The sequence below is a fragment of the Mixophyes fleayi genome, chromosome 9, assembly GCF_038048845.1.
Source record: "Mixophyes fleayi isolate aMixFle1 chromosome 9, aMixFle1.hap1, whole genome shotgun sequence".
Classification (NCBI taxonomy): domain Eukaryota; kingdom Metazoa; phylum Chordata; class Amphibia; order Anura; family Limnodynastidae; genus Mixophyes; species Mixophyes fleayi.
The window spans coordinates 36,500,219-36,519,742 of NC_134410.1; the positions used below are offsets into that span (position 1 = coordinate 36,500,219).

General features: G+C 36.9%; 1 protein-coding gene and 1 pseudogene across 1 annotated transcript in view; one reads left to right on the plus strand and one right to left on the minus strand.

The window, feature by feature from the left end:
- Window positions 1-18,949, plus strand: part of LOC142101559 (uncharacterized) — a 31,191-nt gene extending 12,242 nt beyond the window's left edge. The window contains exons 2-5 of the mRNA XM_075186005.1: window positions 13,471-14,210; window positions 17,556-17,684; window positions 17,767-18,164; window positions 18,322-18,949. Coding sequence (XP_075042106.1) covers window positions 13,477-14,210; window positions 17,556-17,684; window positions 17,767-18,164; window positions 18,322-18,584 — 1,524 coding nt within the window. The 5' untranslated portion in view covers window positions 13,471-13,476 and the 3' untranslated portion in view covers window positions 18,585-18,949. The remainder of the gene's footprint in view (window positions 1-13,470; window positions 14,211-17,555; window positions 17,685-17,766; window positions 18,165-18,321) is intronic.
- On the minus strand, window positions 7,314-11,515 carry LOC142101819 (WD repeat-containing protein 20 pseudogene; annotated as a pseudogene).
- Window positions 18,950-19,524: the final 575 nt, after the last annotated feature.

Below are 19,524 nucleotides of genomic sequence, written 5' to 3' on the forward strand. Positions count from 1 at the left end.
ACTCGTATTACTAGTCTATTTTTATTTATTTTCCGTAAAACTAGGACCAACTTAGGCAGTAATTTCTTTCAATTTTCCTGTGTAAATTTGGAACTTCAATACACAGGAAATATTAGGTGCATTGTGAATGTAACACAAAACATGTTAATATTATCTATAATACTGAAGTGACATTAACAAATGTAGTAACATCTGTAAATAACATATGTGTATTAATGCTCTATGATTTCATCTCTTTTATTTTATTGAAGGACCAGTAAATATTTTATTCTAATTTTTCCAACCACTGTTCAGGTGATAAACTTGGGCCTGATTCATTAAGGATCTTAACTTGAGAAACTTCTTATTTCAGTTTCCTGGACAAAACCATGTTACAATGCAAGGGGTGCAAATTAGCATTCTGTTTGGCACATAAGTTATTGAGCAATAATGCTCAATAATGGAGCAGAGCTGACCTCCGCCACCTCAAAGATGATGAAAGATTTTGGTGCAAGGAGATGGGGAGTGAGCAGCACAACACAATGTATATTAACGATTAATCACATACTATGCGGTCACTGCCTACTCTGTCTTTCTCCTCTTGTGGACACCCTCCTGACTGATGGCCATGTAAAGTGATGGCAAATGTGGAAGACAGAGATGAAATGCCATGCACTTTCCTCCCTACTTATCGTGTTATGTGAACCTAAAGTGTAGTGTGCATCTGCCATTATAATACATCAGAGGTGTCCTGCAGCTCCGCTGTCTCACTCCTCGCTGTCCTCCACTGTGGTCTGTGGTGTGTAGCCCAGAAGAGGGACAGACAATTAGCACGGACATCATGCTCACATGGAGCTACGGCCAAATATGAGAACATCTATTTTAGAGGAGACTATAGAGCTCCTGTAATGCCATTGTGGGAGAAGTATGGGTAGGGGAGGTTTATAACTAAGGCCATTTGAATAATAACACACACAGTAAGAATGATTTTGCTGCAAAATGTAACAACAAAATACTTTCACATTGTCTTATTTTCCCAAATAGTTGTTATAGGAACAGTAATGCAAAACAGTGGATACCATAAAATGAATAAAAATACATTTATTACAAATAATGCTAATAATGAATTATCAAAACTTTACCAATATACCAACTTATGTTGCTAAACCAGAGCTCTATATACATTACCACTATTATACTGTATTTTTCCATACAATTTATGATCATGGTATATTTTTAAACCAATCCGGTAACTTGCCCTTGTTAAAGTTATTCTACATACTTTAGTGATTTCAAAGGGACCATAAAGACTGAATCACCTACTGAGACCTGTGTTTATCCTGGTATAATGGGATATGAATAATTATATAATGCTGTATTCCAACAGGTGATGTTTAGTTTGATTTGTAAACACAGTTGCATTTTGCTGTAAAAGATATTATATTTCTGTTTGTAGACAGGGAGACAGTGTGAGTGTGTCTCATCACCTCCACAAAGCTCAACAGTTCAATAACTAGAGGTTGAATGTTCCAGCCTCTGCCTTGTCTATAAAACATTCACCACCCATTGTCTTTATAAAATTCGAAGGATGTTTTAGAACATTGTCAAGAATATACAAAAAATAGGGGTACTCTGCACTCTCTATGTACAGGACTCTGGGGTGCAAGAGGGGGTTGCCCTCATTGTATAGACAAAAAGCAGTGATACTCTTCACTCTCCAGACACATGATTAATGATGTACTATTTTTCTATGTTAAAAACAGGGAATGTTAGTTCCACTTATTGAAATATATGTTAAGCTGACAAAGTACTCCCATTCTGATCAGTCCTAATATGATCAAATGCTACGCTATTTTATCTGGGCTTAAGGCCTACCTGCACACAGCTTTTAAAGGCAAATCTTTCCCAAGCACTAGCAGCCATGGGAGACCTGGGACTCACCTGACACAAGTTGGAATTAATTATTGTAAAGAATAAACAGCCCCATCTGCTGACATGTGCTGAGAGTAATGCGTAATTTGGTTTGGATGATTAATCTCCTGCAAGATGTATAACTTCCCATACTAGTGTATTGTTCACAAGTATTTCATTATTATCATTATTATGATCTGTAAGTTCTCAATATTATTGCAGCTCTTTGTCATCTACATGATCTGCCCTTGTACATTTATGTTATGTGTTTGTACATCTATAAATGCATGGACTACAATGCCTCTAGAAAGAAGAGAAGATTTTATTTTATATTTAATAAACTTGTTTACAACGTTTTCGAAATTAATTTAAGTTATAGTTTATTTTAAATTTGTAAATATGTTATTAATTTTTACTTTCTTAGTTGTGCAAACATAGGCACATATGGACCTACCTTTCCATGTAATTGCATTTTAAGGCATGACACACAGATGAGCGAGGGCAGGCAGTATTTATCAACTGAAGCATTTGGTCACACAAGCAGAGGTGGGCAGATGCGCTTGATAAAGAAGAACAGATTCAAATACAAAATACTATAAACAAATGGAAAATATTATAGCGCACTTCCAGAGACAGCCCTGTACTATATCAGGATATCCACCAAATCGTACATATAAAAGACAAAAATAATAATACGTACATAGGCGCTCATGGATGTTCATATAGGGAATAAATTCTTCTTGTAACCAAATGAATGGCATATACAAAGAAAAAAATAGCAATATAGTGTAATAGGTTACAGCAAGGTATTCCTATTGTATTAGGCTACCAAAAGTTCCCAATGAGAGAAGTGAGGAAATTCAAAATCTTCAACACCCAAAGTGTTACAATCTAAATCCTATATCATATGTGCTTACAAGATAAATTCATTCATACTTGCATTATACAATGTGAAGGAAATATCGATCGTCCTTACAGGAACATCTTCTGAGCCACAGTCATGTAAATAAAAATAACACTATATAGTGTATTACAGATTTTTAATAAATATAAAACAAGTAAAACAAATAAAATCCTCAACAAGTGAGGATGATGCCCGTACCGCAAAGTACAAGTTCAAAAGCAGGTAGAAAGTACTCAGCTGTGACACCACGCTCCTTATGGGTCAGACTCCTTCCTCATGCCACAGAACAGTCCAGCGGTATAGCCATCAAAAATCCAATGCGTTTCTACCCCTAGCTAGGGGTCAAAATGCGTTGGTTCTACTTCTACATCTACAAATGCATCAGGAAGGCGACTGACCTAAGCAAACCTATAGACAAGTAAATCTATAAAGAAAGGCATCCCATGTGTCATGACTTCAATCATCTCGCAACGAAGGCCGAGAGCGTCTCTCTGCTTGTGGGGTTCTCCGCAGGCCAGGTCCAGATTATAGACCCTAATAAGAAGGAAATACGGAAGTTATTTAATAAAAAGAGGCTTATAGATAAGTCCAGAGTAACTTGTGTAAAATGGATCCTGGGCCCCGAAAGTCTCTTCCTTGTAGCTCATACCAGTGGGAACATGTACTTGTATAATGTGGAGCACACGCGTGCTTCCACAGCGCCCCACTACCAGCTACTTAAGCAAGGAGAAAACTTTGCCGTTGATACATGCAAGAGCAAGTCAACAGACAAACCCTCTGCTGAAATGGACTTTTGGACATGGACATTTTTCATAAAAACGAGCCTGGTGAGACCTCAATAGAGAGTGAGAGTGGAAGGGAGAATGTGCCAGAGGTGGGTACACTACAGGAACAGTTAAAGAGGTAGGAAGTGACCCAAGAGAGAACTGTGTCTAGATGGACAATAGAGTGAAGGATATATAGGAGAAGAGAGTGTTCAACAGTGTCCAAAGCAGCAGAGAGTTACAGGAGAATGAGTATTGCAATAAGAAAATATTAATATTTATTTAAAAACACAATTTCAGTAATCAAATGAAACACAAAATAAAAAAAACTGAAAATACAAACTGCTTTGTAAAACAAAATAGAAAAATACAAATATCAAATACAAACACATGCATGTTGGTTTTATCCCACTGGTTAGAGATGTTGCAAAGCAAGTCATGCTGGAACCCATAATAGCTATCTTCTTCATATATTTAAAATATTAGATAAAAAGCGATTAACCTTATGCATTTTGAAGCAAAATATTATTGGACTGTGTACACAGCTGCACTTTCAAGCTTTAAAATAATACAATTTCTGAAGCCTTAACTGTAACACAGGTCTCCCAATAACCTAAAAGGAATAACATTGTTAACTATAGATACTTACATGCTGCAAAAAGCAACTCCTTCATGTCTTGATTTTCCTCTATGAAATGATCCTTGCCATACCTCCTTTGTGCTCCACCTGACAGCTGGGTCATAAGGTCTGTTGGAATAAATGACAAACATTTAGCCATTTACTAAAATGGTGTCTGTTTCTCACTTATTCTCAAAATGAAAGAGAATGCAAGGTATCTCCCTTAGAAAACATTGACAAATCTGTGCCTTAAAATCAATAAACACACAACACTTAGTTTATGTACTTTACCTCGGCAGAAAAGAACATTCACATAGTGAATTAGATATTTAATTAACACAGACAATGCTTAATTACTGAATATTTTTCAGATGAGGCAAACATGTCCCAGATAAGGCCTGGTAGTACATCAATGAAAGCCGTTAGTTTGGTCTATTTTAACCTAAACTCTAACAATCAAGCTTCATCATTATTTTTCTAAGTGCTATTGCTATAAAATACACATCTAATAATCTCAGCAGGGGTAGAGACAGACCTTATAGATCTATTTCAAAATTGCAGATTTCAAAGGTAAACATTTGTTTAAGTCCAAACTATCTGGTGCATGCATTTGTATATTTTTTGAAAAATGAAACAAGCCTTTACTTTCATCATCAAACAACAATTGTATTTTTAGGATATTACAGATTTTTAAAAGTGTGATATAAACCATATTAGAAAAAAAATTATCTGGCAAATCAGTCTTGAACCTGAAGTGGTCTGCCTCCACATTTTCAGGGGGCTGGGGATCTGTTGGATAAACATGCAACATGGGGAAGTGCCAAAACACATAAGAATCATCTTAATAGATATTAGATTAAAAAGCTTCACAGCCTCCCCCTCCAAAAAACAACCAAACAAAATTGGATTAAAATTTAAAATACAAACAACACACACATTAAAATGCACGTTACATATGAAAATCGAAGGTGTGTGCAATTTTTAATTTCATTACGCTCATTAACACTTTAGGTTGCCACTAGTGCCTGTGTTGTATGTTTGTTTCAATTTGAAGTATTCCTAACTGATTAGACAAATGAGCTGGCAACAGTAGGGTCATGAGTTCGACTCCACAGTCATGCCTGTATCTGTGTGGACTTCGTATATCCTCATGTTTCTGCGGATTTAGTCCAATGTGTCACTTATAGAAGAGTATGCTAGTATATGTTTTGGCGTTTGCATTGTATCGTGCATGGATATTTATGTTTGTGAATTATTAGCCGTTAAATTCGCATCCACAGTTATTTAGAATTCAAAATTACACATGACACATTTTTTCTTGTCGGAGAACAAGAGAATGTGTGTGTGTGTGTGTGTGTGTGTAGTTCTTTATTGTTTAACCTTAAACCTTCATGTTGGTAGTAGTGCCTGTGTTGTGTTGTGTTGTATGTTTTTTTTTGCAGCACTATAAGCTTAGTTAATGGTTTATGTACTCACATTTATTTTTACCTAAGAGCACTGTCAAACATGGTGCTTAACATTCAAGTCTATATAATGTATGTAATACTCAATCTGCACGTTGGCTTAGTGGTTATCCACTTTTCATCAGTGGGGTCATGAGTTTGATTCCTTTTTGTGGAATATGCCTATATTGCATGTTGAAATTTGTGTGGAGGTACAACACAGACAAGCAGCTGTTCCAAATAATTTGAATCCAAACAAATAGAAAATATCCACAGATAAAAGAAAAAAAAACGTTTTAAGTCCTATTATTATATTATTATTATATTATACATGAATGAATTCCCATAGCCAAATATTTAAACTGTGCATGTACCAAGGATTTAGGGCTATAATATTTCAATGTATAATTATTGACATTAATAAAAATTATAAAAGAAAAAAAGCTTGTTATGAGAGACGTTCATGATCAGCTTTTCGTTCTAGTCTATATCATTCACATATTGTTTCCACATGCATGTTGTCTTAGTGGTTAGACAATCCACCTTTTAACAGTGGGGGCCTGAGTTCAAATACTCACTCACAGCCCTATCTCTGAGGAGTGTACATATCTTTCCAATATTTGTGTTGATTTCCTATTTGTCCCCTATATAAGAGTACGCTTGGTTTAAGTTCGCACAATTTATCTGTTCAATTATAACAAATTAACCTGTTATGTCCTTCATAATATTATTAGAACATTATTAGCTGTTTTTTTACAATATCAAAAAAGGTATAGACTAACTATTAGCTATTACACCTCAACCACTTTACATTGCAATGTATTACAACTGTGCATCCACCATGGTTGTTTTTTTAAAAAAAGAGTACTTGTTTAATGTTTGTTATTAATATAAAATAAAAAAATATATATTAAAAAAGTGTATTAAGATGTATGTTGAGTGTATTTAGTTGTGAGTGTTTTAAATGAGCGATGCTTTTTGAACAGTTTAATGTTATTGAGTGCTGCTGCTATAGCTGCTTTGGACTTAAACATGACTCCAAGCTTCCTTAAGTTTAAGCAAGAAGTTAAGATAAAACTCTGAGCATTTCTTCTTAAGTATTTGACGGATCCGGAGGTAAACGCCTACTCTTCTTAAGTCAGTATGATCTCCGCCCATTCCCAAACCTTTTTTTTTAAGTGTTTGGAGAACTTCTTAAGTGCAGTTAAGAAGGATTTTCATCTTAACTTAAGAAATTCTTAACTTACGCAACAGATTTTCCTTCTTAACTCCCTTTTTCTGGGCATGCGCTGAGAAGATTTTCATAAGATCCGCAAAAAACGTCAGATAAGATCAGTAATGAATCAGGTCCTATTACTTTAAATTAAGCTTCCGCTGACTGCAATCAAGTACTGCCTCAGTGTCCTGAGCATTGGTTTTGCTGGGGAAAAACACATTTGTGTTATCTCACAATGCACAGTACTTCTGAATAATCTTTGCTGTTATTTTTTTTTCTTTGGCTGGCACAATGCTCTTCAATAGTAGATGTAGAATTTTTCCATCACACAGGTTCCTGTGGAAAAATTTCAAATGATTCAAACAGTATGACATGCTCATGACATCACTAAGGTCACAAGCAGCAAACTCCCGTTTCGATCGGCTGATAATTGATTTTGCCCACATAATGGCTGCTGCTGCTGCATTTTGGTGACGTGTCAACTATAAACTACCCAAATTCTAATCTTGACGAAGCATAAAGGATTAAAACTTACCACTTTACGAGGCCTTTTCCATGTGCAAACAAATCCTTCCTGACAAGCTGTGACTATACAGTCTTCAAGAAAAATAAGCACAGTTAGACTTTTGTGTGCTATCTTTTTACAGATAAGAGGCTCTAACAAAGGAATGTCTTCCATCCTGGGGCAAAAAGGGGTCCTAAATGTTTTAGCAGGGTCCTTTTTGTTTTTAGTAACTAGGTTCAGATTGTTGCTACTCTTGCTCAATATATGTATATATATATATATATATATATATATATATATATATATATATATATATATATTGTGGCAATACTGTGGTTCCTCTTGGGGTCTTTGTCATGATGTCTTTCCTTGTGGTTATGAATGGACAGAGCGACAAACTTGCTGACACCAGATTTGATGGAGCTGTCCATGCTGCTTTTGCTGCCACTGTTGGACACGGTAGAGTGGGGAAGGCTGTTGGACCTAGGCAGAGGGGGAGGTATAGCGTTCCCTGGCATTGTGATGCCGTTGCCGTTACTTCCTGGGTATGCAGCACCACTTCCAGCGGGTGGCCGTGTAGTGTTCTTAACATTAGTATGTGTCCTTGTTCTTGACAAAGGCTGATGAGGGAATACGATGTCTTCCATCATGTCCCATAAACACAGTAGGCCAAGACAGCTGAGCCAAATCTATAAGTAACACTAACTGGATGACTGTCTGTAGAGTTCCCTTTTGACAATCTTGACTGCGTACTGTTTGCCTATCTCTACCAAAGATGATCAGTTCTTGAAAATCTTCATTGCTTCCGCTAAACTCCATGGGTTCGGTTTCTTCTATGCTTGTGGTATTGGGGTCAAACGCCACCATGCTGACCCAAGACTTGTGTCCCTGACCTCTGGCTATTACACAACAATTATTCTACCTCTCAACACTGGAGTCATGAGTTCGATTCCCAACCATGGCCAGTGTTTGTGTGGGTTTCCTCCCACACTCCAACAACATACTAGTAGGTTAATTGGCTGCTATCAGATTGACCCTAGTCTGCGTTTCTGTCTGTCTGTGTGTGTTATGGAATTTAGACAGTAGGCTTCAATGGGGGAGGGACTGATGTGAATGACAAATATTCTCTGTACAGCGCTGCGGAATTAGTGATGCTATATAAATAAATAAATGATGATGATGATGATGATCTAGTGGTAAATTATCACTTCTGCAGCAGTGCAAACACAAAGCAAATTCAATCAGACATGTTTCTGAAGATAATTCTTTCTTTTCTATAGAATACCATCCAATTCCACTGCATATTTGAATAAAAAAATATTTGTCAATCATAATCCATTTGTTTCATTAACCCTCAACTAATGTGGACGGTAAGCTTTTGCTGAAGTTATAGTGATTAGTTTAGCATTCAGTGCAAATGATAAAACATGGTATCTGTACACTACAAGCCCTTTATTATTTTAATAGAATGTTATATAAACAAAAAGCATAACATTAATAAAAACAAAATATAATTACCATTTTTAAGTGATGGATTCATGATAAAAACAAGCATACATTACCAGCACCGATCAAAATCCAAAGAAATGGAAAGAGACATGAGACAAAACACTTCCCACATGCAGTGCACTGTGTAATTAAAAGTAAATAAATAAATAACGGGCAGGTGTGACAATGAGGTATCAATAAAGAAGAAATTATTTTACATTTAATAAAGCAGTGAAGAAGATTTTGGGGTGCTGCATATTAATTAAGGGTCTTGTATATTTTCAAATTATGTGTGGGTGTGTAATATGTTTATTTTTACTCTCTAGATGTAAAGGATTCTGAAATCAAAGTTGCAACTTCAGTGGGCCCCCAGAGCTCAGGGGACAAGCATGAGCTCCAACCTTGTTGGGTTAGTAGTCTCTGGGAGGTGGACATACTGTTATCTTGTGGCCACTTTATCCATAGCGCCATCAGTCCTGCACTGACACCCTGGAACTGATTTTCCTATTGCAAGCTGACCCCATGCTCTTAGTGATCCTCTAATAGTGGATTCCGGCCCAGGCTATCTAGATCAGGCTCTGTTTGATAATTTGCTGAAAGAGAATGTTGACAGTTTTTAAATAATTCCTTAAACTGTGTTTGAATCTGTTCTTCTTTATCAAGCGCATCTGCCCACCTCTGCTTGTGTGACCAAATACTTCAGTTGACAAATACTGCCTGCCCTCGCTCATCTGTGTGTCATGCCTTAAAATGCAATTACATGGAAAGGTAGGTCCATATGTGCCTATGTTTGTACAAATAAGAAAGTAAAAATTAATAACACATTTACAAATTTAAAATAAACTATAACTTAAATTAATTTTGAAAACGTTGTAAACAAGTTTATTAAATATAAAATAAAATCTTCTCTTCTTTCTAGAGGCATTGTAGTCCATGCATTTATAGATGTACAAACACATAACATAAATGTACAAGGGCAGATCATGTAAATGAGAAAGAGCTGCAATGATATTGAGAACTTAGAGATCATAATAATGAAATACTTGTAAACAATACACTAGTATGGGAAGTTATACATCTTGCAGGAGATTAATCATCCAAACCAAATTACGCATTACTCTCAGCACATGTCAGCAGATGGGGCTGTTTATTCTTTACAATAATTAATTCCAACTTGTGTCAGGTGAGTCCCAGGTCTCCCATGGCTGCTAGTGCTTGGGAAAGACTTGCCTTTAAAAGCTGTGTGCAGATAAGTCTTTAACCCAGATAAAAAAAAAGCATAGCATTTGATCATATTAGGACTGATCAGAATGGGAGTACTTTGTCAGCTTAACATATATTGCAATATGTGGAACTAACATTCCCTGTTTTTAATATAGAAACATAGTTAGTACAGCATTAATCATGTGTTTGGAGAGTGAAGAGTATCACTGCTTTTTGTCTATACAATGAGGGCAACCCCCTCTTGCACCCCAGAGTCCTGTACATAGAGAGTGCAAATTACCCCTGTTTTTGTATATTCTTGACAATGTTCTAAAACATCATTCGAATTTTATAAAGACAATGGGTGGTGAATGTATTATAGACAAGGCGGAGGCTGGAACATTCAACCTCTAGTTATTAAACTGTTGAGCTTTGTGGAGGTGATCAGACACACTCACACTGTCTCCCTGTCTACAAACAGAAATATAATATCTTCCACAGCAAAATGCAACTGTGTTTACAAATCAAACTAAACATCACTTGCTGGAATACAGCATTATATAATTATTCATATCCCATTATACCAGGATAAACACAGGTCTCAGTAAGTGATTCAGTCTTTATGGTCCCTATGAAATCACTAAAGTATGTATAATAACTTTAACAAGGGCAAGTTACCGGATTGGTTTAAAAATATACCATGATCATAAATTGTATTGAAAAATACAGTGTAATAGTGGTAATGTATATAGAGCTCTGGTTTAGCAACATAAGTTGGTATATTGGTAAGGTTTTGATGCAAATTGTAATTCATTATTAGCATTATTTCTAATAAATATATTTTTATTCATTTTATGGTATCCACTGTTTTGCATTACTGTTCCTATAACAAGTATTTGGGAAAATAAGACAATGTGAAAGTATTTTGTTGTTACATTTTGCAGCAAAATCATTCTTACTATGTGTGTTATTATTCAAATGGCCTTAGTTATAAACCTCCCCTTCCCATACCCCTCCCACAATGGCATTACAGGAGCTCTATAGTCTCCTCTAAAATAGATTTTCTCATATTTGGCCGTAGCTCCATGTGAGCATGATGTCAGTGCTAATTGTCTGTCCCTCTTCTGGGCTACACACCACAGAACAGAGTGGAGGACAGCGAGGAGTGAGACAGCGGAGCTGCAGGACACCTCTGATGTAGTATTATGGATGGTGCACACTACACTTTAGGTTCACATAACAAGATAAGTATGGAGGAAAGTGCATGGCATTTACTCTCTGTCTTCCACATTTGCCATCGCTTTACATGGCCATCCGTCAGGCGTGTCCACAAGAGGAGAAAGACAGAGTAGGCAGTGACCGCATAGTATGTGATTAATCGTTAATATACATTGTGTTGTGCTGCTCACTCCCCATCTCCTTGCACCAAAATCTTTCATCACCTGTGAGGTGACGGAAGTCAGCTCTGCTCCATTACTGATCATTATTGTATAACCTACGTATTACATACAGTATGTTGTAGCTCTGTTCCAAACATGGAGCACCAGGGACCTATGTACGTTAGTACATAGACATCTATGTTTGTACAGCTAACTTCTGAGTAAAGACCTGCACAGCTGGGAGTAGGGGATCAGGACAGGGACAAGTTTATCACCTGAACAGTGGTTGGAAAATTTAGAATAAAATATTTACTGGTCCTTCAATTAAATAAAAGATGGAATCATAGAGCATTAATACACAGATGTTATTTACAAATGTTACTACATTTCTTAATGTCACTTTAGTATTATAGATAATATTAATATGTTTTGTGTTACATTCACAATGCAGGTAATATTTCCTGTGTATTGAAGTTCCAAATTTACACAGGAAAATTGAAAGAAATTAGTGCCTTAGTTGGTCCTACTTGTACGCCAAATAAATAAAAATAGACTAGTAATACAACGAGTTATAAGTTGAATGTCCTTCATATATTTATCAAGCCTAATGTTTCCGTTATAATATTATAATTTAAATTGTGGCCAGTGATAATTCATTATTATAAGGGAACACCCCATGGAAATAAACCAGTAACTGATGTACTGGTCTCGGCACATGCCAGTAGCTGAGGCTGTTTATTTTTGAATTGTGTTCTAGAACATAACGCATCATCCCACCTGAGATATTCAAACTGCCTCAGAGCTGATGAGCATCGTGGAAGTGATCAGACGCAGAGACATCAGCTCCTTATCTGTAATCAGATATATGGTCCACAGCTCAGTCCTACTGGATTTATACACAGAATATACAACACTGGTAGATACTTATACAGATTCCTTTGTATCCGTGAAAATACAGGTAAGTGTTAATAGGTATTTTAAAATTTGTAAGTTTAAACTACATATTCATTATAAAGATAATAAAAGTATTTATAATAGTTTAAGTATAGGAATGTTACTGGATTGGTTATAAAAAGTAATATGAGCAAAAATTGTGTTGAAATATACACATATAATGGTGGTACTGTATGTACAACTCTGGTTTACCTACTTTATAAGGTGCATTGGTAAAGTGTTTATGTAAAGTATCATTAATTATTATTATTATTGAGAATATTAATTTTAGTATTTTTTTTAAATGTCTACCACTTTTTGCTCTATTCTTTCCCCCATAACTACAGTATTCTGGTGTTTTGTTAAATTCACAATGCACCTAATATATTCGGTGTATTGAAGTTCCAAATTTACACAGGAAAATTGAAAGAAATTTGTGTCTTAGTTGGTCCTACTTTGACACCAAATTATTAAAAATAGACTAGTAATACAATGAGTTATAAGTCAAATGTCCTTCATATATTTAGCAAGCCTAATTTTTCCTTTATAATATTATAATCTAAATTGTGGCCTGTGATAATACAATATTATAAGCAGGTGAACACCCTATGGAAATAAACCAGTCAATTATGTACTGGTCTCAGCACATGCCAGTAGCTGAGGCTGTTTATTTTCAAATGAGCTGTAGAGCATAACACATCATCCCACCTGTGATATTCACACTGCCTCATATCTGCTGAGCTTGGTGCAGGTGACCAGACACACAGACATTGTCTGTAACCTTATCCATAATCAGACACATATGATCCACTGCTCAAGCCAACTGGGTTTACATATAATAGGACTAGATAATTTGGAAAACAAATCAGTGCCTGAACATACATTTTCAATTCTACCAGTGACAAAAACAGGTGGGTGTCAATAGATATTTTATACTTTGAATCTAAATTGTATCATAACATTTTACTAAGATGCCCAAAAGCATTTACCATAATTTAAAAAAATAAAATTTTCTGGTTGGATTAAAGATAAAAAAAAATGCTGTATGTTAATGTATGGTAATGTTTTCTCTATGTTATAAGGAATATTGATGTAAATAATAACTCACAATTATTGTTATTTTCAAGGTCACTATGACTTTCATCAATAAACAGAAGATCATCTCACAGCTTTCCAATGTTCCTAACCCTAATGTTCCACCCACAATAATTTGGGGCAATGAGGTTCTACGGCCAGTTTGTGTTGTTTCCTCTACCAGCATGACTGTTCTGCCAACTGACTCTAACAAGACAATCCACAGTGCTACATCTGATAGCTTTGGACAGAACAGCTTCTTAGCTCCTAACAACTGCCTAGTGGGGAAACCTAGAATGTCTCGGACAGTAAATAATCCAGCACCAACATTGCTGATGTCAGGGAGTCTTCACCCCAGCACAATAATTGTACCTGCTGAATCACCAGGAATGAGACATCATTTGCAAACAGTGCTTGCTTCTGCAACACCGACATTGATGCCAGGATTGACACAGGTGACTGCTGCAGACAAAACATGGTTAATACCCAGTGCAGTCAATGTACCTGCTCAGTCATGTAAGAACTGGATTACAGGAAAGCCAGAAATAAACTTCAATTTGCCAGTGGGGAATTTTCCAGCACCCACAGTGATGTCAGGGAGTCTTGGTTCTAGTCAAAGACCAGAAGTGCCATTTCCAGTGATGCCAGGGACTGGGCCCAATACTTTCAGCATGGGCTCCAGCAGCACTAACACTGTACACGAACATTTCAAACGTTGGCAGAAATATAATAACCTGGTCAGGAGATATGTACCCTGCTTCCCGGACACAGAGGTCCTGTCCTGCTTCATGATGTGAGTAATATACTAAAATAGGCACACTGTAATGTCTTCTCATGTGAAAGTACATTCATTACATTCACATATGTATAAATATTCCCATTCCATAACATACTGTACAAGTTCTATTAAGTTACAAGCAGCTTTTTATTTCTATGTTTTTTTAGTGCACAGTCACAAATGTAAAGAATTAATAAGGGTTTAATAGCTGGGAGTATTTTTCCTCTACTATTGGTTACATATATTGGTATATACTCATTTTAAATGTTACAAAATGTCTTCCTATATTATGCAACTTGTATTTTATGATCATGAAGAAATATGCTGTCACTCCACGTTATTAATTGAAAAGACTAAAGTTCCATCAGTGTAACATAAATATATCTATACATATATATATATATATATATATATATAAAAGCACGAAATCAATATAATAAGGCGCTAGCAACCACACTGTAACCACCAATTTATAAATAATTGGTATAAAAATGTACCAGATGATCAGTCCCGTAGTGAAAAGACACACCTAGCTCAATTTAAGAGCGGCAGCCACAGATGACTTGTGTCCAGATGGTTAATCCGGAGGATTGTAGTAACTGTAGATAGAAAAACAAGTAGGGCGAAAAACAAGTAGGGCGCCCAATGTGTAATATCAGATAGAAATGGGGACGATGTAATAAACTGCGTACGGTAAGGATTCAAGGATCATGTAGTATGGTAGGAGTTCCTCTTCAGAGGTAATACCTCCCCCTCGCCCACATAAAGCAAAGTCGAGACACAGATTTTTTGTTTCCATTTGGAGGTGTATACTTAATATTAAGTCAATTGGTTTTTGGGCTTCCACTATTGATAGTGGTGGAGGATTCATCACAATTGGTGTTATATTATACGACCATACCACACTATATGTGCTTTTTATATTTCCACATTGTCGTCATCCTGTGGGCGAGGGGGAGGTATTACCTCTGAAGAGGAACTCCTACCATACTACATGATCCTTGAATCCTTACGGTGCGCAGTTTATTACATCGTCCCCATTTCTATCTGATATTACACATTGGGCGCCCTACTTGTTTTTTCTATCAACATTTATATATATATATATATATATATATATATATATATATATTTATATCAATGCAGATGTGGTAACATGACCCGTTTCATAAAGGATACATTTGTTTGGTACATTATTTCCCTAAATATTTTTGAAATAAATTAATCGATTAATCGATTTTAAGAGGACTGTTCCAACAATCTGACCCATTGGCAGATTAGAAATTGTGATTGCTTTTGCTGCAATGCTGATATAGTTGGCCGAATCTGAGTGGACATTAGGTAGTAGAAAAATGTGTTTTAGGCATTTTGGGGAATGGTTTATTTTGTACTTACTTTTGTCTTTGAGAGGAATGCTAATCAAAATTATTAAAGTCCAAGGGCTAGATTTATTAAGCTGCGGGTTTGAAAAAGTGGGGATGTTGCCTATAGCAACCAATCAGATTCTAGCTGTCATTTTGTAGAAAGTACTAAATAAATGAAAGCTAGAATCTGATTGGTTGCTATAGGCAACATCCCCAATTTTTCAAACCCGCAGCTTAGTAAATCTAGCCCCAAGTGTCAACTACACACTGAAGAAGCTGCTATTTAGTGGCAGAACCATTATTCATGAGGGTTATCAACTAGAGATGAGTGAAGTTACAGCTAAATTTTACTCAAATTGAATTTCGCATTTCAACAAGTGTTTCTAAAAAAGACCAAAGTACCAATGATAGCATTTTTGAGTTCTGCTTTTCTTTGCCATTTCATGGAAAAATAATTTTACATTGTATCTGCAAAGTAATATTTTGTCAAAGTTATACAACTATGACAAAGACAGTTATTTCGTTCTTCTGTTTTCGAATGTTTGGGGTAAGACGATACATGCCAAGTTTTATGGACAGATGTGGAATGATACAAATTCCATGAATATCAATTCAATTCAATAGCAACCAGTGCCAGCACTTACAACATTTTATTTCTTCTTATCAGTAAAAATCTTGTACCACTATGGGGAAGGTAGAAAAAAATAGTATGCCCCCCCTCCCAGAGACTACCAGCCCCCTGCTGAGAAGCTAGGGGCACCTCCTGATAACCCTGGGCTGTGGGTGCATCTGTAATGAATGAGATTGGGACCCATGAGATGCCAAGTTTGCCATAGCAGTCTTTCAGCATAACAGACAGGAGACGCTAAGACCTTTGTCTATTCTAGGAAAAAGTTTTGAAAAACATTAGTGAAGACCATCACTGAGGCCGACTATGGTGGGGATGGTCCTGTTATCATTATCAATAGGAATTATTATATAACTGCTTTCTCCAGGGTGACAGCGTTGTATCATGCTTCAGTGGGTGTATAAAAGGAATCGCAGGCGCAGCAATAGCGCCGAAGAGGAATAAGGGAGGATGGTCGCTAGGCGGCCCCATGCAAGTGACATGAAGAAAGGGGGGTGCAGACAACGAAGTCCGTCTTATTTTGTTACACCCGAGCAGTGCAGGTAGCCACTCAGGGAAAGGAGGGGGCAGGGGGCGAGACAGGAGGCAGGACAAGGTGAGGGTAGTTAAAGGAGAGGGGGAAGGAGGCTTATTATACATAGTTTTTCAGTCTATATTATATATTAAACAGTTTATATATGTAATCTTTGTAATTGCTTGACAAGTAATGGTGTTGTCATTGTATGCCTTGTGAATGTAATTTATTGCTCAAATTGCTTTGTCACAGTTGGAAGGGTGGGAAAGGGGCGAGCAAGGCATAGGAAGTGGGGAGCCAGCAGGGCCGGCCAGTATCACCCAGGGAAGATGGCCGCACGCCTGGTTCCAGCTTCAACGGTTGGGCCAATACTGGCGGCGTGCCAGGTTTATTAGAGGGTGATTTATGCCAAGGGGCTGGTCTCCAGAGGACATTGTTGCGGTGCCTACATGGTAGTAGGCAGAACACGCCCTATTTTTCCAGATGGAACTGGAAAAGGTGGTAAATTTTATTAGCCTTGCACGCCGCTTGTCTGCCAAGTTTGGAAGTGTTTAATAAAGCTGTTGCCAAAATAATTTTGCCAAATACTTCTCTGAGAGTTTTTCTTTATTAGCTCACTGCGTGGGACGCCGGATGGTCGACCTATATCCTTTATAACTTTGTGGGCTGAAACAATAGTCATTAGAATGTCGCATATCAATACACTAAAATCTAATGAGATTGAGACATGAGGCATAATTATTGGTTAATCTTATGCCAATTCACATTGCAGGTGATATTCTTGTTGTAATGTACATAGTGCTTAACACTGTTCTAACAGCATCTAACCTACAATCTAATGTTATTATCCACAGACCAGTACTCCGCTCTCTTTCTCGTCTCCGCCCTGATATGAAGATAAAGGAGGGTGTGCAATACACATTGAACAAATGGCTAAAGACCACCAAAGCTGACCGCAAGATCTACTATCAGATAGCTAAGACGTAAGTTTTTTCCCCTAAGTTAACATAACAGCAGGATAGCCACTTTATTATCCTGTTTCTGAACTATTTGTTTGTCTATTAGGTTCATAGAGGAAGAGGAAGCAGAGAACTTACAGAGATCTCACCAGCAGATGGTAGAAGCAGACAAAGCCTATGACATCAATATGGGGACAGAAGGGTCATTAGAAGCAGGCGTAGATGAAGAGACCACTGCCAAGTCTGAAGCTGCAGAACAACTGGACACCTACAAGGAGGACAATGCAAAACCTGAAAGTGATGAACAAACAGATATAAATGCAGAGATCACTGCAATGACTGCAGCTGCTGTACACAAGGACATCTATGAAGAGCAAATTACAGAGACTGATAATGAAGTGGAAGTCATCATAAACATAGACATCAATACAAACTCTGAGAGTCCAGTAGAAGCAATCATCAAGGAGAAAAGCACTGTGCACACTAAAAGACGTGTACGAGCAGGTATGTGGAAATATAGGTTCCTCTTATCAAGTGTCTGTGCTCTGCCTAACAATGAGTTTCTATAGAAGTGGCTCTTCTACATACTATGTACTGTGACTGGTAAGAATTTATTGACAAAGTTTTGCTCATCTGTTTCTGAACTATCACATTTTCCCAGTCGATACCTGGAAATTAAAAAGTAAAAGACGTAATCTGTGCAATGAAAGACAGAAGAAATTGCTGAAGAGACATCTCTATAGACACAACGGGAAGATCTCCCCGGGCTACATGGAGACAGTAACTTCGCCACGTAATGTAAAGCTCCCAAAGAGTGAAGAAGGACGCCCATCAGAAGACTCACCTGACACAGAACTTCTACATTACATAGAGACTCTGTGTGATCAGCCGGAGTTTCTGTCACAGGTAAAATATTTGTTATAACTAATGGCACCAGATCTGTATTGTGTAGTTTCATATTCTTGATGATCAGTATTTCATTTCTTTTAGTGAATAAGATACAAAATCTTCTAAAACCATACTAAAGTTTATGTACTAATCACATATTATCCAAGGATTTAAGTTTGCAGAAATCTGGCTATTTGGCAGCGGGGTGTGTAAGGAGCACGCCCACCTTCTGCGTTGGGAAGTGTCCTTCGCTCTACATTACTGTTTGCAGGATCGCAGTCACTGATGGGAAATCAGATGCTGGAAATACATAAATGTCACTCTGGAAGTCCTGCCTACCATCCTTTCTGGATCCGTAACTATAAGAAACTTTTACAATGTTTATCTACTTGAAGACTCATTTCTATCTTAGTAAGATGAGATAACAGTAAGGAAGCTTTGGTTCTTTATTATTCATCTTTTAAATATATTATTATGTGTTAATATATTTAGTTTTGTATGTGAGCAGATCTAAGTGCTGTATTTCGCACAGTTCATTTTAAAAACAAACTCCCCAATCCCCCAGCTCCTCGTATCAGAAGGAGCACAGTGTTAGACCCCTGCAGTCACCACCATCTAGTAGCCCCAATCCCTAGGAGAACCTGTATAAGTAGGTGCAATCATAGGTGCATGACATCATAAATGTATTTTCTCTCTAGGGCCGCACCTTTGCACATTTACAAATATTCGTTAATGACTATGTCCAAGTAATATTGATATATACTAGCACCAACTAAAACCTGACATTTACAAAGTGATTTTGAATCTGTTCCTAGGTTGAAGACATCATCCACCCAGCCTTCTTAGATGCAATTCTGTCCCCAAATACAGATATAGATATCCAAACGCTCATTGATGAACTGGAACGAGATGAGAACGTTTTAGCATTGGAGGTGAGGAAAGGACAATAAAATGCCTTTTAACTTCTAACAATTTA